This window comes from Oncorhynchus masou, chromosome 8 (genome assembly GCF_036934945.1).
Source record: "Oncorhynchus masou masou isolate Uvic2021 chromosome 8, UVic_Omas_1.1, whole genome shotgun sequence".
NCBI classification, from domain to species: domain Eukaryota; kingdom Metazoa; phylum Chordata; class Actinopteri; order Salmoniformes; family Salmonidae; genus Oncorhynchus; species Oncorhynchus masou.
In genome coordinates this window covers 42,955,714-42,982,515 of record NC_088219.1, presented here as the reverse complement: position 1 = coordinate 42,982,515, position 26,802 = coordinate 42,955,714, and the positions used below count along the sequence as shown (strand labels likewise).

Below are 26,802 nucleotides of genomic sequence, written 5' to 3'. Positions count from 1 at the left end.
GATAGGTGTGAACGGATTTTGTGTGGGTGTGACTGGGCAGGGGGTGGTATTCTCCTCATTCTCAAACAGGAGGAGAAACACATTTTCTAGATCAGGATGCATCTTTATGCAAAAACACAACTGCAGAGATTAAGAACCAAACGTTTGCTGTATGTATTAACGTACAGCAAATATGTAAGTTTAGCCTACTACTATGAGTTCTACTGAAAGATCTTGACCTTTAGGGCACCGCATGTAGTACTCTTGTACATGTAACTGCAGGGTCACTGGTGTGTGTATGTGTGTGTTCTGGCCTGTGTTATAAGCCAGAGACAATAACCATGCTGTGGTAGCAGCAGCTGGTCAGTAGATAACAGGACCTTCACTACGCCACAGTTCCTGTAAGGATGGCAGTTTGTCATTGGTGTGTGTGTGTGTACGTGCGAGCATGTGTGGGGTGTGTGATATACGTTTTCGTGTGTGCATGTGTGCCTCTCAGGTCATTCTCTGTCTTTCTTTGCTGCCGTAAGCCTACTGTTTCTGACTCAGTGTTCCCCGTGTATACCCTTACACACTCACCTGTCATTGCATCTACGAGTGTGTGTGTGTGAGAGACGTGGGGTCAAGTGTATGCCTGAGAGTGTGTGTGTGTGAGACACAGTGGACGGGTAAGGGTGTGTGTGTGTTGTTGTGTAACAGTACTAAGGTGTAACGTCTATATAGAGAGAAACGACAGAGACAGTTACCGCTGTTTTTCCCTGCTGAGTTAGTTATGCAAGCACTCCCCAAAATACCAGCACTGCTACAGTACACACATGCACACCGTGTCTCGCTCTCTCACGGACACGTGCATACATGGACACACAGAGAGATATCCTTGAGATAGAGTTTTGTTGTTTTCTCTTGAGTCGTCTCATTTGTATAAGAAGGATGCTGTGCTGTGTGTCTAATGACTCCATACAGGAGAAATGTCTTCACTCATGATGTGAAATGACAGGATACTAGGTTCAATTCAATTCAAATTTATTTATATAGCCCTTCGTACATCAGCTGATATCTCAAAGTGCTGTACAGAAACCCAGCCTAAAACCCCAAACAGCAAGCAATGCAGGTGTAGAAGCACGGTGGCTAGGAAAAACTCCCTAGAAAGGCCAGAACCTAAGAAGAAACCTAGAGAGGATCCAGGCTATGTGGGGTGGCCAGTCCTCTTCTGGCTGTGCCGGGTGGAGATTATAACAGAACATGGCCAAGATGTTCAAATGTTCATAAATGATCAGCATGGTCCAATAATAATAATGCAGAACAGTTGAAACTGGAGCAGCAGCACAGCCAGGTGGACTGGGGACAGCAAGGAGTCATCATGTCAGGTAGTCCTGAGGCATGGTCCTAGGGCTCAGGTCCTCCAAGAGAGAGAAAGAAAGAGAGAATTAGAGAGAGCACACTTAAATTCACACAGGACACCGAATAGGACAGGAGAAGTACTCCAGATATAACAAACTGACCCTAGCCCCCCGACACATAAACTACTGCAGCATAAATACTGGAGGCTGAGACAGGAGGGGTCAGGAGACACTGTGGCCCCATCCGATGACACCCCCGGACAGGTCCAAACAGGAAGGATATAACCCCTCCCACTTTGCCAAAGCACAGCCCCCACACCACTAGAGGGATATCATCAACCACCAACTTACCATCCTGAGACAAGGCCGAGTATAGCCCACAAAGATCTCCGCCACGGCACAACCCAAGGGGGAGGCACCAACCCAGACAGGAAGATCACATCAGTGACTCAACCCACTCAAGTGACGCACCCCTCCTAGGGACGGTATGAAAGAGCCCCAGTAAGCCAGCCCTGCCTCCAGTTGTTTGCTTAGAAATTCTAGGGACAATTAGGAGGCCTGCGTCTTGTGACCGTAGCGTACGTGTAGGTATGTACGGCAGGACCAAATCAGAGAGATAGGTAGGTGCAAACCCATGTAATGCTTTGTAGGTTAGCAGTAAAACCTTGAAATCAGCCCTTGCCTTGACAGGAAGCCAGTGTAGGGAGACTAGCACTGGAGTAATATGATCAAATTTTTTGGTTCTAGTCAGGATTCTAGCAGCCGTATTTAGCACTAACTGAAGTTTATTTAGTGCTTTATCCGGGTAGCCGGAAAGTAGAGCATTGCAGTAGTCTAACCTGGAAGTGACAAAAGCATGGATTAATTTTTCTGCATCATTTTTGGACAGAAAGTTTCAGATTTTTGCAATGTTACGTAGATGGAAAAAAGCTGTCCTTGAAATGGTCTTGATATGTTCTTCAAAAGAGAGATCAGGGTCCAGAGTAACGCCAAGGTCCTTCACAGTTTTATTTGAGATGACTGTACAACCATTAAGATTAATTGTCAGATTCAACAGAAGATCTCTTTGTTTCTTGGGACCTAGAACAAGCATCTCTGTTTTGTCCGAGTTTAAAAGTAGAAAGTTTGCAGCCATCCACTTCCTTATGTCTGAAACACAGGTTTCTAGCGAGGGCAATTTTGGGGCTTCACCATGTTTAATTGAAATGTACAGCTGTGTGTCATCCGCATAGCAGTGAAAGTTAACATTATGTTTTCGAATGACATCCCCAAGAGGTAAAATATATAGTGAAAACAATAGAGGTCCTTAAACGGAACCTTGAGGAACACCGAAATTTACAGTTGATTTGTCAGAGGACGAACCATTCACAGAGACAAACTGATATCTTTCTGACAGATAAGATCTAAACCAGGCCAGAACTTGTCCGTGTAGACCAATTTGGGTTTCCAATCTCTCCAAAAGAATGTGGTGATCGATGGTATCAAAAGCAGCACTAAGGTCTAGGAGCACGAGGACAGATGCAGAGCCTCGGTCCGATGCCATTAAAAGGTCATTTACCTCCTTCACAAGTGCAGTCTCAGTGCTATGATGGTGAAAGCAGAAGAGGGTTAGTGGACAAGGATATGCCTTCAACCTGTCCAGTTCTTTCAGATCAGTGGGAATGAAGGAAAGGAAACAAGGAGACAGTAGAGGAATTGACTCTAGAATATTGAGATGCTGCCAGTGCTACATGATATCTAATACCTGTTTTTACCTGCCTTTGTTTCACAGGGGAGCGTTTTCAGTGGTGCGCCGCTGTGTCAAACTGTGCACTGGCCAGGAGTACGCTGCCAAAATCATCAATACTAAAAAGCTCTCAGCCAGAGGTGAGACACATACACCATCCCACACACAAAAACTGAGTGCCAACTGTAGAATATCTGCACAGTGGGTAAACTGTGTGGTATCTGGTTAAATTAGACACTCTAACGTTTGCTTAGTCCCCATCTCTATGCTGTGTGTGTGTCTGCTCATCAGTGGCTGAAGCTAACAGGAGAAAGCAGAGGCGTTTGGCTGATTGTTCCTCCTCCTCACACTGCCTCTAAGTGTATATGTGCGTGCGTGCATGCGTGTGTGTGTGTCTGTATGTGCTACTGCTGTCCCAGATCTGCAAGCTTACATTAGCATATTTTAGCTGATGCTTGATTCTAAAGAGTGAGACAGTAATTTATGCTCCTCTTGAGAGAGAGTACATGAGAGAGAGCAAATGATAGAGAGAGAGCAAATGATAGAGAGAGATGGCGAGAGAGGAAAACCGTTTCTACTGCCAACAGATATGGCACGATAACCACCGAAGCGCTTCATTTAGAGACAAAGGCTGCATCTCAATAATCTACAGTTGCTACCTTCCGTCATCTCCTCCTCCATTTGCGCTGATCTGAAAGAGCTGAACATCTTAAAGAGCTGGTCCTCCATATTCTATTCTTAGAGCAGACGATGGAAAGAACAGGAAGAGAAGAGGTAAGGAGAGGACACAAGGAAATGAGGACACACACACACACACACGACAGCATGCCCCCCCAGCCTGAGGGATCTCGTTCCTCATCTCTGATTTGGTCTGTTTTGTCACGAAACCAAAGCTGCTCGCTCCATGTCCTCATAGAGGATGTGTGTGTTTGTGTGTGCATGCCTGCATGCATGTTTGTGTGTGCAGTTCCTGTAGTAGTTGCTCAACACTGACTACTGCATGATCTATGGTGACAGCTTCCTGTCTGGACAGGAACAGGAAGTCTCAGAGGCCAGTCTCAGGATGTAAATAACATGTATAATAGGATTAAATAATTAACAATTAACAGTTTCCTTCGAGAAACCTGTAAGATACACACACACACACACACACACACCTCACATGAGAATACCGAACAACACCAAGGATGCTTTTCAAGTCAACAGTCGAAATTCCCCTTGTCTCCTCTCCCTCTGAGCTGACGTGAGAGAACAGGACAGCTGAATTTGCTTTCACATCAGTGCAGAATACAAATGGACGAGTGGAGGCAAGAAGAGGAGGACATCTTAAACTATTTAGATACACCTGGTTGTCAGCTGTTGCTAGCCAATAGTAGATATCTGATGAAGAGAGAGAGCGAGCCTGGGGGTGTATTCAGTGATGCAGATAGAAGTGTAATAAATAGAGCCGATGACATTCCCTAATCTTCATGTCAGACTATATACAGTTGAAGTCGGAAGTTTCCATACACTTAGGTTGGAGTCATTAAAACTAGTTTTTTAACCACTCCACAAATTTCTTGTAAACAAGCTATAGTTTTGGCATGTCGGTGAGGACATCTACTTTGTGCATGACACAAGTCATTTTTACAACAATTGTTTACAGATTATTTCACTTCTAATTGACTGTATCACAATTACAGTGGGTCAGAAGTTTACATACACTAAGTTGACATTCTCTCAACCAGCTTCATGAAGTAGCCACCTGGAATGCAATTCAATTAACGTGTGTGCCTTGTTAAAAGTTAATTTGTGGAATTTCTTTCCTTCCTAATGCATTTGAGCAATTCGGTTGTGTTGTGACAAGGTAGGGGTGGTATACAGGAGATAGCCCTATTTGGTAAAAGACAAAGTCCATATTATGGCATGAACAGGTCAAATAAGCACAACAGTCCATTATTACTTTAAGACATGAAGGTCAGTCAATCCGGAACATTTCAAGAACTTTGAAAGTTTCTTTTAAGAGCAGTCGCAAAAACCATCAAGCGCTATGATGAAACTGGCTCTCATGAGGACCGCCACAGGAAAGACCCAAAGTAACCTCTTCTGCAGAGGATAAGTTCATTAGAGTTACCAGCCTCAGATTGGAGCCCAAATAAATGCTTTGCGGAGTTCAAGTAACAGACACATCTCAACATCAACTGTTTAGAGGAGACTGTGTGAATCAGGCCTTGAATTTTTCTAAAGAAACCATTACTAAAGGACACCAATAAGAAGAAGAGACTTGTTTGAGGCCAAAAATCAGGAGCAATAGACATTAGACTGGTGGAAATCTGTCCTTTGGTCTGGTGAGTCAACATTTTTGGTTCCAACCGCCGTATCTTTGTGAAATGCAGAGTAGGTGAACGGATGATCTCCGCATGTGTGGTTCCCACCATGAAGCATGGAGGAGGAGGTGTGATGGTGTGGGGGCGCTTTGCTGGTGTAACTGTCAGTGATTTATTTACAATTCAAGGCATACTTAACCAGCATGGCTACCACAGAATTCTGCAGCATACGCCATCCCATCTGGTTTGCGCTTAGTGGGACTATCATTTGTTTTTCAACAGGTCAATGACCCAAAACACACCTCCAGGCTGTGTAAGGGTTATTTGACCAATAAGGAGAGTGATGGAGTGCTGCATCAGATGAGTGGCCTCCACAATCACCGGACCTCAACCCAATTGAGATGTTTTTTGATGAGTTGGACCGCAGAGTGAGGGAAAAGCAGCCAACAAGTGCTCAGCATATGTGGGAACTCCTTCGAGACTGTTGGAAAAGCATTCCTCATGAAGCTGGTTGCAAAGCTGCCATCAAGGCAACGGGTGATAACTTTGAAGAATCTAAAATCTAAAAATATATTTTTATTTGTTTAACACTTGGCAACGGGTGATTACTTTGAAGAATCTAAAATCTAAAAATATATTTTTATTTGTTTAACACTTTTTTGGTTATTACATGATTCCATATGTGTTATTTCATAGTTTTGATGTCTTCACTATTATTCTACAATGTAGAAAATAGTACAAATAATGAAAAACCCAAACTTTTGACCGGTAATATGTACACACAGTATGTTCTATATAACACATTTCTTTCTAAACTTTCCGTAACATCGCACCCTATTGAACAAACCCCTGGCATAACTGGGCTGAGCTGAACTGGCTGTTATGCAGTATATAAGGCTGGGTTGTACTATATTGTATTCTATGCTGCAGCTGGAATCTGGAGGAGGACACCTTGGACTAGAGGAAAAAACAGGCTAGAAGCTGTGTTTTTCAACCTTTTTATGTAAAACATGTTTTACTTCAAATGAGTCAAAGTGCTAGGTGCTGATCTAATGGTAGTGCTTCGCCCCTGGACCACACTTTGCCCCTGGAGGCATGTATTCAACCCCAGTCTGCGCAAATTTCCATTCTATGTCCCTCTCCTTTATCTCCTGATGTCTGACACAGCCTAATATCTAAGATATGTATGGATTATTTACGTACAAAGGCCAACACTTCCCTCTGGGGAAGAAATAGGTTGTGTGTGTCAACAGATTCTTCTTTATTTCAACTGAAATATCTCTCTATTCTGTATTTCTCCTCTTGTCTCCTTGGTTCTACTCCTTCCCCTCTCCCTCCATCCCTTATTATGGGGAGTTAATATGGGCAAATGCAACCCTCAGGGTATATACAACACTGTATGTGGGGAGGAGTGTGTGCGTGTGTGTGTGCCCATACTTATATTGATGGAGACGTCATATTTTTTCAATCTTGCTCGCATCCTGTTGGATACACTTACGGCAAACATTTGATATCCTTCTCTTGAGATAATATCAAAGATAATATTGCATCATATTATGATATGATTGTACCAAGATTATATCTCCATCTTCTCTCCTCAGATCACCAGAAGCTGGAGCGAGAAGCCAGGATCTGCAGATTGCTCAAACACTCCAATATCGGTCAGTACTTGTAACTCTCTCCCTGCTGCTGCAGCACAGGAATAGAATAGAGAATGCTTTCTGCTGACGTTCTCAACCCATCTCTCTTCTCCCCCCCTCTCCTTCCTCTCTCTCTCTCGGTTCTCCCTACCCACCCACCCTCTCTCTCTCTCTCTCTCTCTCTCCTCTAGTTCGTCTCCATGACAGTATATCAGAGGAGGGCTTCCACTACCTTCTGTTTGACCTGTGAGTGGCAGCGCTCACATCCCTCTCTATATATTTTATCTCTCCCTCCTCCCATTCTCTGTCCATTCCATTTTCCTTTCTTTCCTTCTCGCCTTCCTCCTTATCTCCCTCTCCTCTCATACTCCCCCTCTCCTCTTCCTTCTTCATTGCTTCTTATCACTCCTCTTTTTCGGTCCTTCTCTCCCCGTTTCCAAGGAGATTTCCCCCAATTACATAACCATCCCCCCTTTTGCACACACTCAGTTCCATCTTTAGCCTTCCACACACATGCACACAAACTCGCTCACATATACTGCCCCTCAGTGGAGCCTGTCTCCATGGCAACCCAGCCAGAGAGATTCCTGCAGAGCTGAGGGTTTCCCCCTAATGAGGACATCCCCCTTCGGGGTGTGTGTGTGTGTGTGTGTGTCCTTACAAAAAAAACATGTAAAAGAATCACCTGATAAAACCTATGGAAAAAAAGCACGTGGTTTTTGGACACATATGAACAAATCATGTGAAAAGTGTTTTTCATTAACTTGTGAAGTTTCACATGAACACAAAATAGTGGTTTCCCAACATTTCACATGTTCTTTTGTAACCGGCAGAGTTAGAACCCGGGTCTCCCCGGGTCTCTTGACCGTTAGAGGGGCCACTGTTTCTGTTCTATTGACTGTTATCAGAGTTAGAACCCGGGTCTCAGTGCCGCAGCATCTCAGTGTAAGAGGCATCACTACAGGCCTTGGTTCGAATCCAGGCTGTATCACATCCGGCCGTGTTTCGGAGTCCCATTGGGCGGCACACAATTGGCCCAGCGTCGTCCGGATTTGGCTGGGGTAGGCCGTCATTGTAAATAAGAATTTGTTCTTAACTGACTTGCCTAGTTAAATATTAAATAAATATTAAAAGCATTACAAGAATATTTACGTTTTGAGTTTGTTTTTTGTTACATTTAATAACTCAACGGACAGCTAACAAAAGCAGAAGCTAAAAATAGCTAGCTAGGACAAAATGGAAGGCTAGCTCGTGCCTATCACTAAGCTAGCTAGCAGTTAGCAATTAGCATGCGACCATTAGATTAGACATTTCACAAAAAGTTACCTTCTAAAATACGTCATTAGCGTGGTTCATATGTACACAAATGTACACACGCTAGATACTTAGCTTGGCTACACTCATGTAAATAAGATAACCTCATTAGTTTTTCACTCGGTCAAAACAATTAAATTATACATCAAAATTAACAGAAAACTCAACACAGTTTAGTTAAACATGTTTATCTCTTGATTTTGAAAAAACAACCATCTGTTAAAAACCAGAAAACAGGATAAAAAAACCAAAGAGACACAGAGAGCTTCTCTGTTCTTTTCAATGGGCTTCTTCCAACGATCACTGACCGACGGACGAAGAAACGAGGCGGGTGTCTGCAGTAGTAACAGAGAGAGATGCCTCTCCCTAATGGTAGCGCTAAGTACATGTATATCAATTCAACACTATGGAGGATTACAATAATACAAGTGGAGCGGATGGCTCAGAAATAATTAATATGTTAAGTAACCTTTTTACAGAATGACATTACAGAATTTGCAATTCCACTTGTGGAAACATTGCCACCTTTTCACAAGTGAAGAGAATAACACTATTTCACCCCCACATGTGAACTTGCACGTTAAACTGCAAATGTGATTTTCACATATTCATGTTTTTCAAATGTGAACTTGAAATTCACTTGTGAGGTGAAAACATGGTATTCTCTGCACATGTGAAAAGGGGGTGTTAATGTCCGGGCTCCTGAGTGGTGTGGTGGTCAAAGGCACTGCATCTCAGTGCAAGAGGCGTCACTATAATACCTGGTTCGAATCCAGGCTGTATCACATACGGTCGTGATTGGGAGTCCCATAGGGCTGCGCACAATTGGCCGAGCGTCGTCCGGGTTTGGCCGGAGTAGGCTGTCATTGTAAATAAGAATTTGTTCTTTAACTGACTTGCCTAGTTAAATAAAGGTTACATTATTATTCAATTATTTTACTCTGAATGTAATACATGTGAAAATATGTTTAAGCTCAATGGGATTTTCACATGTGAAACTGCATTGCCACGTTTTCTTTTGTAAGGGTGTGTGTGTGTGTAAACTAGTCTCTTTGTGTTGTAGAGTGACAGGTGGAGAGCTGTTTGAGGACATTGTGGCCAGAGAGTACTACAGTGAAGCAGATGCCAGGTAAACACCTTTTTACACAGTTCACCCTCTTCCATCCATCAGCTTGCTCTATCATGTGCTCTCTCTCTCAATTCACGGGCTTTACACTATTTTCTGCACCTGACTTACAGCCAGTGTCATTCTGAGTTTTACTAGCTAACGTGAGCGAATAACTTACCGTCTGTTTGGCTCACATTCTAATGACCTACTTAGCTAACATAGCTACATCGGTGCAATATTAGCTACACCAATCAAAGTGTGAGGAGTCAACGTTTACAACACATACAAACAGAACGTTGTAACCCGAATAAAAAGACAGGCTTCTTGATTGATTGGCTAGCAGCTAACTAACTTTTCCAGCTTTCATGACTAACATACTGTAGATGGCGCGGTAGCTCGTTCTCGTGCTATGTTAGCTAGCCGCGACCGGGTGGCCCATGGGACGATGCACAATTGGCCCAGCGTTGTCCGGGTTAGGGCGGGTTTGGCCGGTCGGGATATCCTTGTCTCATCGCGCACTAGCAATGTGTCAAGAAGCAGTGCGGCTTGGTTGGGTTGTGTGGCTCTCGACCTTCGCCTCTCCCGAGTCCATACGGGATTTGCAGCGATGAGACAAGAATGTAACTATTACCAATTGGATACCACAAAATTGGGGAGAAAAAAGGGGTGAAAAATACAAAATAAATAAAGTTGAAATAACTAAAATTGGCATGGGAAACATTGCCATTTTGAGTCTCTGTCTCTTACTCTCCCTCTCTCCTGTTCAATGTTACTCTCAGTTTTACCTTTCCATTGCACTGAGCATGACAGACAGACAGACTTAAATCAATTTGACTGTGGAGGCGTTGTGTGGGGGTGGGAGAGAGAGAAAGGGAAATTGGACAGTGAAATAGGTGAGTTAGAAAATAGCAAGGATCGAGGGAGTACTGTGAGGGGTAGAGGACATTGAGAAAAGATTGGAAGTGTACATACATATTTCATGGTGTGTGTGAAGTTTGCTACATTGCCCTACCCTGAGTGTGTGTGTTCAGATTTTTGCCCGCATTGCATCTGTTGTCTGTCCGTCTGTCTGCCTATCCAAGACTGGTTGTATTTGCATGTGTTCTCTGTCAGTCTGTCTGCCTATCTAAGACTGGTTGTATTTACATCTGTTGTCTGTCCGTCTGTCTGCCTATCCAAGACTGGTTGTATTTGCTTGTTGTCTGTCCGTCTGTCTGCCTGCCTATCCAAGACTGGTTGTATTTGCTTGTGTTGTCTGTCCGTCTGTCTGCCTATCCAAGACTGGTTGTATTTGCATGTGTTCTCTGTCAGTCTGCCTGCCTATCCAAGACTGGTTGTATTTGCTTGTTGTCTGTCCGTCTGTCTGCCTGCCTATCCAAGACTGGTTGTATTTGCTTGTGTTGTCTGTCCGTCTGTCTGCCTATCCAAGACTGGTTGTATTTGCTTGTGGCAACAAAAGAAAGTGAAAGTCAGAGATAAAGATTTAGAGGGAAAGTATTTCTCAGTCAAAGAAACTGGGAGTGAAATTTTAAATTGTAATTGTTATAATTGGGTGAAGTATATTTTCTATTTTGTGTTTGACACATTTTTTAAAAATAAGCCAGAGAAAGTCACCAAGTTTGACATAGCCTCTCCTAAACACACACACCATCCTTTTTGTCAAACTGATTAATAGACAGAGGTGAGAGAGTGTGCGCTTGCATGTGAGTGTGTGTGTGTATATCTCACGTCATAGGCTCCTGCTTTGATTTGCTGGTAGAGTTTGTGTTGGTCCTCATCCCAAAATGGAGGATACCCCACTAGCAGGATGTACAGGATCACACCTATACACAAACACACACAAGGACACACATACACAGACACATACATACGTTGACACATACACACACACACACACACACACACAGTGGCAGGTTCTGTTCTCAAGTCAATGTGGAGTGTTTTAGGTATGCTGATATTCAAGAGCATCCACTCCTTTGTAGTCCAGTGATAACACACAATGGCATTCACGACAGAAAGACACAGGAGTGGACTTGAGCTGTGGGTGTATTGACACGTTCATGCACTTTTACTGTACAAGCGTGTGTGTGTGTGTGTGTGTGTGTGTGTGTGTGTGTCAAATACCTTCAAATACTTGAAAGTTGAGGGGTGCTTGATTTTAGCTTGGAGTTACCACTTTTGGGACTTAAATAGAACATAGTTTGTCTTGCACAATTTTAAAAGCACTGCAATACACCACACGGAACACAGATCAGATGCAGCACACTGGCAGAGACTAACCGACTCCCCCTGGTGTTGTTATACAGTCACTGCATCCAGCAGATCCTGGAGGCCGTGCTCCACTGTCACCAGTCGGGTGTGGTACACAGAGACCTCAAGGTGAGTTATAGATTCTTTTAATCATTTTGGCACTATTTTCACAATACAGTTGAAGTCGGAAGTTTACATTCACTTAGGTTGGAGTCATTAAAACTCGTTTTTCAACCACTCCACAAATTTCTTGTTAACAAGCTATAGTTTTGTCAAGTCGGTTAGGACATCTACTTTGTGCATGACACAAGTAATTTTTCCAACAATTGTTTACAGACAGATTATTTCACTGTATCATAATTCCAGTGGGTCAGAAGTACACTAAATTGACTGTGCCTTTAAACAGCTTGGAAAATTCCAGAAAATTATGTCATGGCTTTAGAAGCTTCTGATAAGCTATTTGACATAATTTGAGTCAATTAGAGGTGTACCTGTGGATGTATTTCAAGGCCTACCTTCAAACCCAGTGCCAAGGCCTCAGAATTGTGTTTTTTTAGACCCCCACAAGTCTGATTCATCCTTGGGAGCAATTTCCAAATGCCTGAAGGTACCACGATCATTTATACAAACAATAGTATGCAAGTATAAACACCATGGGACCACGCAGCCGTCATACCGCTCAGGAAGGAGATGTGTTCTGCCTCCTGGAGATGAACGTACTTTGGTGCGAAAAGTGCAAATCAATCCCAGAACAACAGCAAAGGACCTTGTGAAGATGCTGGAGGAAACAGGTACAAAAGTATCTGTATCCACAGTAAAACGAGTCCTATATCGGCATAACCTGAAAGGCCCCTCAACAAGGAAGAAGCCACTGCTCCAAAACTGCCATAAAAAGCCAGACTACAAAGATCGTACTTTTTGGAGAAATATCCTCTGGACTACAAAACAAACAAAAGCAGAACTGTTTGGCCATAATGACCATCGTTATGTTTGGAGGAAAACGGGGGAGGCTAATTTTCCTACATTTACATTTAAGTCATTTGGCAGACGCTCTTATCCAGAGCGACTTACAAATTCCTACCTCATGATGCCATCTATTTTGTGAAGTGCACCAATCCCTCCTGCAGCGAAGCACCCCCAGAACATGATGCTGCCACCCCGTGCTTCACGGTTGGGATGGTGTTCTTCGGCTTGCAAGTCTCCCCCTTTTTCCTCCAAACATAACAATGGTCATCACTATAGTTTGTTCACAAGACATTTGTGGAGTGGTTGAAAAATTTGTTTTAATGACTACAACCTAAGTGTATGTAAACTTCTGATTTTATCTGTATACTGAAACAACATCTCAAGACATCAATCAGGAAGTTAAAGCTTGGTCGCAAATGGGTCTTCCAAATGGACAATGACCACAAGCATACTTCCAAAGTTGTAGCAAAATGGCTTACGGACAACAAATTCAAGGTATTGGAGTGTCCATCACAAAGCCCTGACCTCAACCCTATAGAACATTTGTTGGCAGAACTGAAAAAGCGTGTGCGAACAAGGAGGCCTACAAACCTGACTCAGTTACACCAGCTCTGTCAGGAGGAATGGGCCAAAATTCACCCAACTTATTGTGGGAAGCTTGTGGAAGGCTACCCGAAACGTTTGACCCAAGTTAAACAATTTGAAGGCAATGCTACCAAATACTAATTGAGTGTAGTATGCAAACTTCTGACCCACTGGGAATGTGATGAAAGAAATAAAAGATGAAATAAATCACTCTACTATTATTCTGACATTTCACATTATTAAAATAAAGTGGTGATCCTAACTGACCTAAGATAGGGAATTTTTACTAGGATTAAATGTCAAGAATTGTGAAACACCTTAGCCAAATACATGTAAACTGAGTTTATGTAAACTTCCGACTTCAACTGTATGTTGAACACGAGTAACGCAGCCACTGGCAACACTAGTAACGCAGCCACTGGCAACACTAGTAACGCAGCCACTGGTAACACTATTAACGCAGCCACTGGTAACACAGCCACTGGTAACACTAGTAACGCAGCCACTGGCAACACTAGTAACGCAGCCACTGGCAACACTAGTAACGCAGCCACTGGTAACACTATTAACGCAGCCACTGGTAACACTAGTAACGCAGCCACTGGTAACACTAGTAACGCAGCCACTGGCAACACTAGTAACGCAGCCACTGGTAACACTAGTAACACAGCCACTGGTAACACTAGTAACGCAGCCACTGGCAACACTATTAACGCAGCCACTGGCAACACTAGTAACGCAGCCACTGGTAACACTATTAACGCAGCCACTGGTAACACAGCCACTGGTAACACTAGTAACGCAGCCACTGGTAACACTATTAACGCAGCCACTGGTAACACTAGTAACGCAGCCACTGGTAACACTAGTAACGCAGCCACTGGCAACACTAGTAACGCAGCCACTGGTAACACTAGTAACGCAGCCACTGGTAACACTAGTAACGCAGCCACTGGCAACACTAGTAACGCAGCCACTGGTAACACTATTAACGCAGCCACTGGTAACACTAGTAACGCAGCCACTGGCAACACTATTAACGCAGCCACTGGTAACACTAGTAACGCAGCCACTGGTAACACTAGTAACGCAGCCACTGGTAACACTATTAACGCAGCCACTGGTAACACTAGTAACGCAGCCACTGGTAACACTAGTAACGCAGCCACTGGTAACACTATTAACGCAGCCACTGGTAACACTAGTAACGCAGCCACTGGCAACACTAGTAACGCAGCCACTGGCAACACTAGTAACGCAGCCACTGGCAACACTAGTAACGCAGCCACTGGTAACACTAGTAACGCAGCCACTGGTAACACTATTAACGCAGCCACTGGTAACACTAGTAACGCAGCCACTGGTAACACTAGTAACGCAGCCACTGGTAACACTAGTAACGCAGCCACTGGCAACACTAGTAACGCAGCCACTGGCAACACTAGTAACGCAGCCACTGGCAACACTATTAACGCAGCCACTGGTAACACTAGTAACGCAGCCACTGGTAACACTAGTAACGCAGCCACTGGTAACACTAGTAACGCAGCCACTGGTAACACTAGTAACGCAGCCACTGGTAACACTAGTAACGCAGCCACTGGTAACACTAGTAACGCAGCCACTGGTAACACTATTAACGCAGCCACTGGTAACACTAGTAACGCAGCCACTGGTAACACTAGTAACGCAGCCACTGGCAACACTATTAACGCAGCCACTGGTAACACTAGTAACGCAGCCACTGGTAACACTAGTAACGCAGCCACTGGTAACACTATTAACGCAGCCACTGGTAACACTAGTAACGCAGCCACTGGTAACACTAGTAAAGCAGCCACTGGTAACACTAGTAACGCAGCCACTGGTAACACTAGTAACGCAGGCACTGGTAACACTAGTAACGCAGCCACTGGTAACACTAGTAACGCAGCCACTGGCAACACTAGTAACGCAGCCAGCCTTACATTCAGCACCTTTCATTGTGCATTAATTTTGTTTGTTTGACATCCTTCACCACACAACCATTGATCCAAATTAACAAGTTTACTGTGGGAATGTAATCCCCAAAACACAACATAATGATATCTTCTCAATTTAGTTATTTTAACAACCAGTTAATCCAATAGCAAAACATGTAAGATCCATTTTTCAAAAATGCCCTTTGAATGTAGTATTCTACAGTACAGTAAATTACACTGTTCTCACATTAGGCAATACATTTGCACTACTCATTTAAAATTGCTTAAACATCTAATTTCCATAATTTCTATCCTATGTGATAATAAAGGTGCGATCATTGAAGACATCGTTCACAATGTAATCAAATTATAGAAAAAAAATAAGAAAGTTTAGCAGCCACTAGTTTGCATCAAGCCGATCTTGAGCATTTGGCCATAGGTTCCATAGGTTCCATAGGTTCCATAGGTTCCATAGGTTCCCATCTAAATCGCAGTAAATACCATCATGTTCATACACCTGGGAAAAAAGCGTTTTTACATGATGAATCCCAGCCTGACATACAGTGCATTCGGAAAATATTCAGAACCCTTGACTTGTTCCACTTTTTGTTACATTGCAGACTTATTCTGGGGTGGCAGGTAGCCTAGTGGTTAGAGTGGAGGGGCGGCAGGGTAGCCTAGTGGGTAGAGTGGAGGGCCGGCAGGGTAGCCTAGTGGTTAGAGTGGAGGGGCGGCAGGGTAGTCTAGTGGTTAGAGTGGAGGGCCGGCAGGGTAGCCTAGTGGGTAGAGCTTTGGGCCAGTAACCAAAAGGTTGCTGAAACGAACCCCCAAGCTGACAAGGTAAAAATCTTTCGTTCTGGCCTTGAGCAAGGCAGTTAACCCACTGTTCCCCTGGGCGCTGAAGACGTGGATGTCGATTAAGGCAGCCCCTCTCTGTTTCAGAGGGGTTGGGTTAAATGCGGAAGACACATTTCAGTTGAAGGCATTCAGTTGTACAACTGACTAGGTATCCCCCTGACAAAGCAAAAACTGATTTTTTTGTTGAAATTTTTGCACGTTTATAAAAATTTAACTACCTTATTTACGTAAATATTCAGACCCTTTGATATAAGATTCGAAATATAGATCAGGTGCATTCTGTTTCCATTGATCATCCTTGAGATGTTTCTACAACTCTGTGGTAAATTAATATGATTGGAGATGATTTGGAATGCACACACCTGTCTATATAAGGTCCCACAGTTGACAGTTTATGTCAGAGCAAAAACCAAGCCATGAGGTCGAAGGGATTGTCTGTAGAGCTCTGAGACAGGATTGTGTCGAGGCACAGATCTGGGGAAGGGTACCAAAAAATGTCTACAGATTTGAAGGTCCTCAAGAAAACAGTGGCCTCCACAATTCTTAAATGAAAGAAGTTTGGGACCACCAAGGCTTTTCCTAGAGCTGGCCTCCCAGCCAAACTGACCAATCAAGGGAGGCCAGCCTTGGTCAGAGAGGTGACCAAAAATCTGATGGTCACTTTGACAGAGTTCCTCTGTGGAGAACCTTCCAGAAGGACAACCATGTCTGCAGCACTCCACCAATCAGGCTTTTATGACTGGAATGGAATGGAGCAAAGTACAGAGAGATCCTTGATGAAAACCTGTTCCAGAGTGCTCAGGACCTCAGACTGGGGTGAAGGTTCACCTTCAACAGGACAACGACCCTAAGCACACAGCCAAGACAACCATGGCCTGAAGGAGGATGGTACAGTCATGGGGATGGCAATCATACATCTTCCACCTGTATTGTAATTCTGTATTGTATTTTACAGAATTGCATTGTACTTACGTATTGTAATGGTCCTGTAAGTGACTCAGTTCGATTCCCACTGTGTTCACATATCAAAGTGTGTGGACTGATGTCACGTTGGATAAAAGGTTAAATAAATGGCATATACAGTGGGGCAAAAAAGTATTGTCAGCCACCAATTGTGCAAGTTCTCCCACTTAAAAAGATGAGAGGCCTGTAATTTTCATCATAGGTACACTTCAACTATGACAGACAACATGAGAAGCAAAAAAATCCAGAAAATCACATTGTAGGATTTTTTATGAATTTATTTGCAAATTATGGTGGAAAATAAGTATGGTCACCTACAAACAAGCAAGATTTCTGGCTCTCACAGAAGACACCTGTCCACAACCTCAGTCACACTCCAAACTCCACTATGGCCAAGACCAAAGAGCTGTCAAAGGACACCAGAAACAAAATTGTAGACCTGCACCAGGCTGCGAAGACTGAATCTGCAATAGGTAAGCAGCTTGGTTTGAAGAAATCAACTGTGGGAGCAATTATTAGGAAATGAAGACATACAAGACCACTGATAATCTCCCTCGATCTGGGGCTCCACGCAAGATCTCACCCCGTGGGGTCAAAATGATCACAAGAAGAGTGAGCAAAAATCCCAGAACCACACGGGGGGCCAAGTGAATGACCTGCAGAGAGCTGGGACCAAAGTAACAAAGCCTACCATCAGTAACACACTACGCAGCCAGGGACTCAAATCCTGCAGTGCCAGACGTGTCCCCCTGCTTAATCCAGTACATGTCCAGGCCCGTCTGAAGTTTGTTTTTCTGCAAAGGGACCAGGACAACTGATCCGTGTAAAGGAAAGAATGAAATGGGCCCATGTATCGTGAGATTTTGAGTGAAAACCTCCTTCAACCAGCAAGGGCATTGAAGATGAAACATGGCTGGGTCTTTTCAGCATGGCAATGATCCCAAACACACCGCCCCGCGCAACAAATGAGTGGCTTCGTAAGAAGCATTTCAAGGTCCTGGAGTGGCCTAGCCAGTCTCCAGATCTCAACCCCATAGAAAATCTTTGGAGAGAGTTGAAAGTCTGTGTTGCCCAGCAACAGCCCCAAAACATCACTGCTCTAGAGGAGATCTGCATGGAGGAATGGGCCAAAATACCACCAACCGTGTGTGAAAACCTTGTGAAGACTTACAGAAAACGTTTGACCTCTGTCATTGCCAACAAAGGATAAAACTTTTGTTATTGACCAAATACTTATTTTCCACCATAATTTGCAAATAAATTCATTACAAATCCTACAATGTGATTTTCCTCACTTCTAAAACAGCTACTTTAGGCATTTGGGTTAGAGTTAGAATTAGGGTTTGGAGTAGGACTAGGGTTAGGACTAGGGTTAGGGAGAATAGGATTTTGAATGGGAATCAATGAAAGTATAGTAAGACATAGATGTGTGTGTAATTGTCAAGGCATAAGAATAGGATCGATTTTCTACAAATCTGTCATGCTCCTGACACAATGAAACTGCCATACGTTTAATAAAACTACTCTGAAGGCCTCTATCTACGTCTATGTACTGTGTCTAGTCACCAAAGGCCTCTATCTACGTCTATGTACTGTGTCTAGTCACCAAAGGCCTCTATCTACCTCTATGTACTGTAGCTAGTCATGCTGACATTATACAGCAGTCCCACTGTGTGTGTGTGTGTGGACATGTGGGTACCAGAAGTCCCCACAAGAATAGTAAACAAACAAAAATGTGACCAACTGGGGACATTTTGTTAGACCCCACAGGGCGAAATGCTATTTCTAGGGGGTTTAGGGTTAAGGTTAGAGTTATGTGAAGAGCTAGGGTTAGAGTTAGGTTAGGTTTTTGGGTCATTCACAACGCCCTAGCAAAACCGAAACCTACTTGAAGGTAACAGCGCTCACTGTTGCCCCTAATGTCCAGCTTCCACATCATCTCCCGACATCCTCAGACATGGATGGACGGTGACCTGGCTGCTAATCTTGCAGTGGATCTTGAACAACCTGGCTGGTATGTGTAGGCCAGCAACCCGGAGTCGCCTCTTCACTGTTGACATTGAGACTGGTGTTTTGCGGGTACTATTTAATGAAGCTGCCAGTTGAGTACTTGTGAGGCGTCTGTTTCTCAAACTAGACACTCCAATGTACTTGTCCTCTTGCTCAGTTATGCACCGAAGCCTCCCACTCTTTCTATTCTGGTTAGACAGTTTGTGCTGTTATGTGAAGGGAGTATTATAGATAGTCATGTAGTCATTTACAACATTAACAATGTCTACACTGTATTTCTGATCAATTTGATGTTATTTTAATTGACAAAAAATGTGTTTTTCTTTCAAAAACAAGGACATTTCTAAGTGACCCCAAATGTTTGAATGGTAGTGTGTGTGTGTGTGTGTGTGTGTGTGTGTGTGTGTGTGTGTGTGTGTGTGTGTCTCTCTCTGTGTGTGTAGACTACCAGTCAAAAGTTTTAGAACACCTGCTCATTCAATGGTTTTTCTTAATTTTTACTATTTTCTACATTGTAGAATAATAGTGAATACATCAAAACGATGAAATAACACATATGGAATCATGTAGTAACCAAAAAAGTGATGACACAAATCGAGATTCTTCAAATAACCACCCTCTGCCTTGATGACAGCTTTGCACACACTTGGCATTTTCTCAACCAGCATCATGAAGTAGTCACCTGGAATGCATTTCTTAAAAGTTAATTTGTGGAATTTCTTTCCATCTTAATGCGTTTGAGCCAATCAGTTGTGTTGTGACAAGGTAGGGGTGGTATACAGAAGATAGCCCTATTTGGTAAAAGATCAAGTCCATATTATGGCAAGAACAGCTCAAATAAGAAAGGAGAAACAACAGTCCATCATTACTTTAAGACATGAAGGCCAATCTATATGGAACATTTCATGAACTTTGAAAGTGTCTTCAAGTGCAGTCGCACAAACCATCAAGCACTATGATGAAGCTGGCTTTCATGAGGACCGCCACAGGAAAGGAAGACCCAGAGTTACCTCTGCTGCAGAGGATAAGGTCATTAGAGTTACCAGCCTCAGAAATTGCAGCCCAAATAAATGCTTGAGGATAAGTTCATTAGAGTCCAAATTCAAGATTTTTGATTCAAACCTCCGTGTCTTTGTGAGACGCAGAGTAGGTGAACGGGTGATCTCCGCATGTGTATATACCACCATAAAGCATGGAGGTGGTGGTGTTATGGTGTGGGAGTGCTTTGCTGGTGACACTGTCTGTGATTTAATTAGAATTCAAGGCACACTTAACAAGCATGGCTCACGCAGCATTCTGCAGCGATACACCAATCCATCTGGTTTGTGCTTAGTGGGACTATCATTGGTTTTTCAATAGGACAATGATTCAACACACCTCCAGGCTGTGTACGGGCTATTTTACCAAGAAGGAGAGTGATGAAGTGCTGCATCAGATGTCCTGGCCTCCACAATCCCCCGACCTCAACCAAATTGAGATGGTTTGGTAAGAGTTGGACCGCAGAGTGAAGGAAAATCAGCCAACAAGTGCTCAGGATATGTGGGAACTCCTTCAAGAGTGTTGGAAAAGCATTCCAGGTGAAGCTGGTTGAGAGAATGCCAAGAGTGGGCAAAGCTGTCATCAAGCCAAGGGGTGGCTATTTGAAGATTCTCAAATATAATTTGTTTAACACTTTTTTGGTTACTACATGATTCAATGTGTGTCATTTCAAAGTTTTGATGTCTTCGGTATTATTCTACAATGTAGGAAATAGTATAAATAAAGAAAAACCCTTGAATGAGTACATTAGGTGTTCTATAACCTTTGACGGGTAGTGTATGTGTACATGTACATATAATAACCTTTTAGAACTTATTGAATAGGATCTCTGTGCACCTGTGAAAGTGTTCGCCTTCATGTCCCCTGTGTAGCCAGAGAACTTGCTGCTGGCCAGTAAGTGTAAGAACGCTGCAGTGAAGTTGGCTGACTTTGGACTGGCCATCGAGGTGCAGGGAGACCAACAGGCATGGTTCGGTACGTCCACACGCACCCACTCGCACACACACACACACACACACACACAAACTGTATTCATGTTTTAACACGTGTTTGTATGGCCCAGAGACTAGCTATTCTCTTGTAAGAATATTTTTTCATATTCACATTTTTAAACCTCAATTATATATTTTTTATTAATCAAACTTATCTTCATTCTGAAAGTATTCAGACCCCTTCACTTTTTCCACATTTTGTTTCATTATTATTATAAAATATATAAAATAATTATCCCCCCTCATCAATCTACACATAATACCCCATAATGACCAACAAGATTTTCTGGTCTGATGAAACCAAGATTGAACTCTATGTCCTGAATGCCAAGCGTTACGTCTGGAGGAAACCCAGCACCAACCCTACGGTGAAGCATGGTGGTGGCAGCATCGTGCTGTGAGGATATTCTTCAGCGGCAGGGACTGGGAGACGTGTCAGGATCGAGGGAAAGATGAACGGAGCAAAGCACAGAGAGATCCTTGATGAAAACCTGCTCCAAAGCACTCAGGACCTCACACTTTCCAACAGGACAACAACCTTCAGCACACAGCCAAGACCTGAAAATGTCTATTTTTTTATATATTTGCAAAAAATTCTAGAAAGCTGTTTTTGCTTTGTCATTATTGGGTAGTGTGTGTAGATGGATGAGAAAAACAACAACATTTAATCTGTTTTAGAAGAAGGCTGTAACATAAGACTGTGGAAAAAGTGAAGTGGTTTGTTTACTTTCCAAATGCACAGTAAATGCATTGTTTTGCTTCGGTGAAAGTTGTTACACTCAACTATATAAATATATATATATATATTTTTTTTTTCCATTAGTCCACTGTTAAATAGTTCCAAATGTCAGCAGTCAAGTTTTCAAAATATTGGAGTTTCACATCATCATGACGCAAAATGCATCATGACGATGTGTCAAGTGACGCTTTTCTTCTTGAAAGTCCAATATCTTAAACTCTTGACTGCTGACGTGCGAAACATTTTGCGATTGTATTAACAGTGGACTAATGAAAAAAATACCAAAATATACACAGAGTGTACAAACATTATGATTGAACTCTTTCCATGACATAGACCAGGTGAAAGCTATGATCCCATATTGATGTCACTTGTTAAATCCACTTCAATCATGAGAATGCTTTCGACACCTTGTCGAGTCCATGCCTTGAGGAATTTAGGCTGTACTTATAGGAAAAGAGGGGGGAACTCAATATTAGCAAGGTGTTCTTAATGTTTTGTACACTCAGTGTAGGTTTTGAGTGGATTTTTCCTGTAATTCACATTACTCAAGTTTCAATTTCACAGTAATGTCCACATGAAATCAAATGATTTGGATTTACCTGATTGGCAGGCACAGTAGAAGATGATCATTGGGTTAGGGTTGGTCTCAGCTATGATGCTGGCCATCCTCTTCTTGTATTTGTGAGGAATTTGACGCGCTGTGCCCTGTTCTGGGTTGGAGCCACATACAGTGGCTTAGTAGACACAATGCGGCATTTCATCTCCGCCACAGCCTTGGTGGCCTCCTCGGGGGAAGGAGAGGCCCACAAAGCCAAAGCCCCTCGCTTTGGTCAGCCCTCAGTCCTCATCACCTTGGTACTGGTGATGGTCCCCGAAATGAGAGAACTCCTTGTGTAGCTTATCATTGTCAGTGTTACAGATAATTCCAGATAATTTAAATAAAGGTTCACTCCTTGATGTCTGGGCTGTTTCAGTTCTGCCTGACGCTCTGCTTTCGTCTGGGCACTACCCACATAGAGTCACTTCCCGTTCAGCTCCTTGCCATTCATCTGATCCACAGATTGAGGTGGTCAGATACACTCCAATTAGACACTGGAATCACAGACACTTAAGTTTTAACTCACATCTAGAAAGTGGCATTAACATGTGACATTGCACCACATATTTTTATGCAACCAATACAATGTGACTTGACCATATCCAAAGAGCTGTCTCAACTGGACATGCTGACATGCTGACCAAAATGATTAGTGTAGACATTGGTGAAGTCTTTGGCCCCTGGCGCTGGAGCTGGTTCCAGCCTTTCGCTCGTGAAGAGATGTGAAGGGTCCAATGAAAACATATTTGTCTCCTAGGAGCATTCCGTTTAATTTTGTTAGGGCTCTTTCAGAAGCCTTTCAGAAGCCCCAGCGTTGCCTTTGGATTGCCTATTCTCCTCAGAAACCAGCTTCCCGGAGACGATGTTTCCGAAGGCAAAGAAGACCTTTGTTGCAGAATGTCTTGTCCAGATTCTTAACAACTCCTCAAGGATTGGTCATGCTGAGACCACATGATCCTCAATAGGGCTTCCATGGATGGTTATAAAGTTCACCATGTTCACACTCATCACCGTCTGGGTTAATTAACATATTTGACATCACCATAGGATTGTTTTGTTCTGAACGACCCGGATGGAGAAGTTGTGGTCGGTGCCATTTAAGATGATAGGTTTAGGTTATTACATCATACTCAAATTTTCCCTATGCACATAGCCTATGAATAAAAGTTTACAATGTAGGTACACAGGTCGAGAGAAAAATGAGAGTAATCAAGGTGACAGTGACACATTCAATACTGCTTTGCACACTCTTGCCTGCATCTAGCTGATCTAGGGTGTAATCATTAGTCCAGCAGTTGCAAACAAGAGCTTCTATTGGACAATTTCAGGTATTTTTATCCCAGTTTTGTTTCCATTTGCTTCCATTTAAGAAACGTTTTCAACAGAATTGGCGGAATGAATACACCCCTGATCACACGCAAACACAGTTCACTTTCATAGCAGCCACATACAAACAGCATGATCTCATAATTCCTTCTCGAATCTACGCAATCTCTTCCCCTTCACTTGTGGCCTTCAGTGCACAACAAATTAGCTTTTCTGTGACCAGGTGAAAAAACCTTTCCATACCAGAATTTCATATAATAACCGCTACACACAGCCTACATCGTTGTCACCATATTAGCAAACGTCATAGTCAACATAGCTATTACAACTAATGTGTTAGTAAACCCACTGTAATCATGCAGTACAGTGTACCGTCAGCAAGCAGTTTAGCAGTTACACCAGCGGGCCCCAGTGGCAATAAATTAATTAAACCAAAAGCCTACCTTGACTTGGAAGACTTCCAGTGTTGGATAGCCATAGCCAGCTAGCTAACATAGCATCCCTCTCAGTTTGAGCTGGGTTTTTTAGTAGGATAAATTAGCTAGCTGCGCTAGCTAAGTGAAAGTGAAAAAAAGTCTACGAAATATAGCTAGCTCTATCTCTCTCGCTTCATTTTTAAGTAAATTAATTTGTTCAAAACTGTTCAACTATTGTCTTTCTCTTTGAGTCAACTATTCACCACATTTTATGCACTGTAGTGCTAGCTAGCTGGCTGTAGGTTATGTATTAGATTCATTCTCTGATCCTTTGATTGGGAGGACAACATGTCAGTTCACGCTGAAAGAGCTCTGATAGGTTGGAGGACGTCCTCCGGAAGTTGCCTTAATTACTGTGTAAGTCTATGGAAGGGAATGAGAAGCATGAGCCTCCTTATCAGATATGAAAGTAACACCCAGATGCAGACACATTGAATTAACAATGGTATAATAATCCAACAGGCGCAGGCAATAGACCTGTCAAGGGTCAGTAAACCAGACGTGGGTCAACGGTACCAGACGGCAGTGAGGGAATCAGGGTAGGCAGAGGTCAATAATCCAGAGGTGGGGCAAAGGTACAGGTCGGGAGGCAGGGTCAGGGGCAGGCAGAGTGGTCAGGCAGGCGGGCTCAGAGTTAGAACAGGCAAGGGTCAAAACCAGGAGAGCGAGAAAAAGAGAGCCTGGGAAAAGCAGGAGCTGAAAACAAAAACACTGGTTGACTTGACAAACTGTCAACAGACAAATAGAGAACACAGGTATAAATACACAGGGGATAATGGGCAACACCTGTGCATACCTGGTTGACCGGGATGCCGGCGGTGACAGTCGGCGATGAGACCTTGGTCCAGGATGTCTCTAGCAGGGACCCAGCACTTCTCCTCTGGGCCATAACCCTCCCAGTCAACCAGGTACTGGAAACCCCTGCCCTGTGGTTGAACACTCAGGAGGCGTCTCACCGTGTACGCTGGAAGGCCATCGATGACACGGGGAGGACGGGTGGGCCTGGAAACAGAAGACAAAGGGCTGTGAGACAAGGGCTTAATCCTAGACACAATCCTGGAAAGTAGGGTGAATACGGAGACGAACAACAGTGGGGCTAATGACACTAGAGATGGGGAACGGGCCGATGAAGTGGGGGGAAGGTTTAGGGGACTACACCCGGAGAGGCATGTCACGGGTGAAGAGCCATACCCTCTTCCCGAGACGATAGTGTGGAGCAGGGGTCCAGTGGCGAACCATTTCTCGCCTATACCGGGAAGTGGTCTTCAACACGACGGCCCAGGTACGGCGACAGCGGCGGATGGACATCTGGGCAGAGGGATTGCTGACTTATTGATCGATGGTTGCTCAAGAGAACAGAATGACAGGAGAATTATAGAATGTCAGGTGTTGGAACCCCTGGAACCCCCTCGTTTGTTGTGTCATAAGTCATGTTAGATCAAATTGGATATATTCTATTACAATACTTTCTTTATTGCATCATAGTCAGTTACACAGCATGATTTACATTGCAAATACAAAATGTAAAAACAAATGAATACAAAAATGAACACAGTAGGCCTAAGCTTACAAGAAAATAACAAATAACCTGTCAAAAACTACAATTTGTACAGCAGGACTTCCCAGTTCAGCCGTCCATTTCAGTTTAAAATGACATTGTTGATTATGGTATTTGGTAACAGTTTCACTAAATAAAAAGACAGAGTGGAACCAGTCTCGCTGCATTGTTTAGTCTGCTGTGTTTGACTACCAGAATCATCATCATATCATCCACAGCACACGAGTAAAGTCAAATACAGCTTGATGACTGTTTGTGTCGTTGTGTGTGCAGGTTTTGCAGGTACCCCAGGTTACCTATCTCCAGAGGTACTGAGGAAGGAGGCCTATGGTAAACCTGTCGACATCTGGGCCTGTGGTGAGTGCAGATCACTTTATTATCTCGCTGTCTCATCCCTCTCTCTTCTGTATCTCCTGCCCCCCTCTCACCACTCAACGTATGTATGTGTCCGTGTATGTGTGTCCTTGTGTGTGTTTATGTATAGGTGTGATCCTGTACATCCTGCTAGTGGGGTATCCTCCATTTTGGGATGAGGACCAACACAAACTCTACCAGCAAATCAAAGCAGGAGCCTATGACGTGAGATATACACACACACACTCACATGCAAGCGCACACTCGCAAGCACACACACTCTGTGTCCCCTTTGTCTATCAATCTGTGTGTGTGTGTGTGTAGTTTCCATCTCCAGAGTGGGACTCGGTGACTCCAGAAGCCAAGAACCTGATTAACCAGATGTTGACTATTAACCCTGCCAAGAGGATAACTGCCCAGGAGGCCCTCAAACACCCATGGGTCTCCGTAAGTACAGACACACACACACACACACTTTTCCTCTCTGTTTCCTCTCTGTTTGACATTGTCTCTCTCTTTCTCCAGCAACGCTCCACGGTGGCGTCCATGATGCACAGACAGGAGACGGTGGAGTGCCTGAAGAAGTTCAACGCCAGGAGGAAACTCAAGGTCTGCTCTATTTTAGTAATCTCATAATCCACAGGAATCACTAAACATCTGTGAGCCTTCTCACTTCTCAGGCTAACCTAGTAATCTACCACTCACCCCATCT

At 43.5% G+C, this 26,802-nt stretch overlaps 2 protein-coding genes across 6 annotated transcripts in view; both read left to right on the top strand.

The window, feature by feature from the left end:
* LOC135544700 (calcium/calmodulin-dependent protein kinase type II subunit beta-like) overlaps positions 1–26,802 on the top strand; it is a 60,868-nt gene that overhangs the window by 978 nt on the left and 33,088 nt on the right. For all 5 annotated transcript variants that reach the window (XM_064972538.1, XM_064972536.1, XM_064972539.1 and 2 more), the window contains exons 2-11: positions 3,091–3,185; positions 6,953–7,012; positions 7,183–7,237; positions 9,369–9,434; positions 11,720–11,792; positions 20,917–21,019; positions 26,010–26,093; positions 26,221–26,315; positions 26,415–26,537; positions 26,616–26,699. In XM_064972538.1, coding sequence (XP_064828610.1) covers positions 3,091–3,185; positions 6,953–7,012; positions 7,183–7,237; positions 9,369–9,434; positions 11,720–11,792; positions 20,917–21,019; positions 26,010–26,093; positions 26,221–26,315; positions 26,415–26,537; positions 26,616–26,699 — 838 coding nt within the window. The remainder of the gene's footprint in view (positions 1–3,090; positions 3,186–6,952; positions 7,013–7,182; positions 7,238–9,368; positions 9,435–11,719; positions 11,793–20,916; positions 21,020–26,009; positions 26,094–26,220; positions 26,316–26,414; positions 26,538–26,615; positions 26,700–26,802) is intronic.
* On the top strand, positions 13,584–15,221 carry LOC135543690 (uncharacterized transmembrane protein DDB_G0289901-like). The gene has a single exon (XM_064971057.1). The coding sequence runs from the start codon at positions 13,584–13,586 to the stop codon at positions 15,219–15,221; it is 1,638 nt and encodes a 545-aa protein (XP_064827129.1).

What these genes read in the sequence shown, in the direction of transcription:
- LOC135543690 (XM_064971057.1), top strand. Translation starts at nt 13,584, where the DNA reads ATGTTGAACACGAGTAACGCAGCCACTGGCAACACTAGTAACGCAGCC.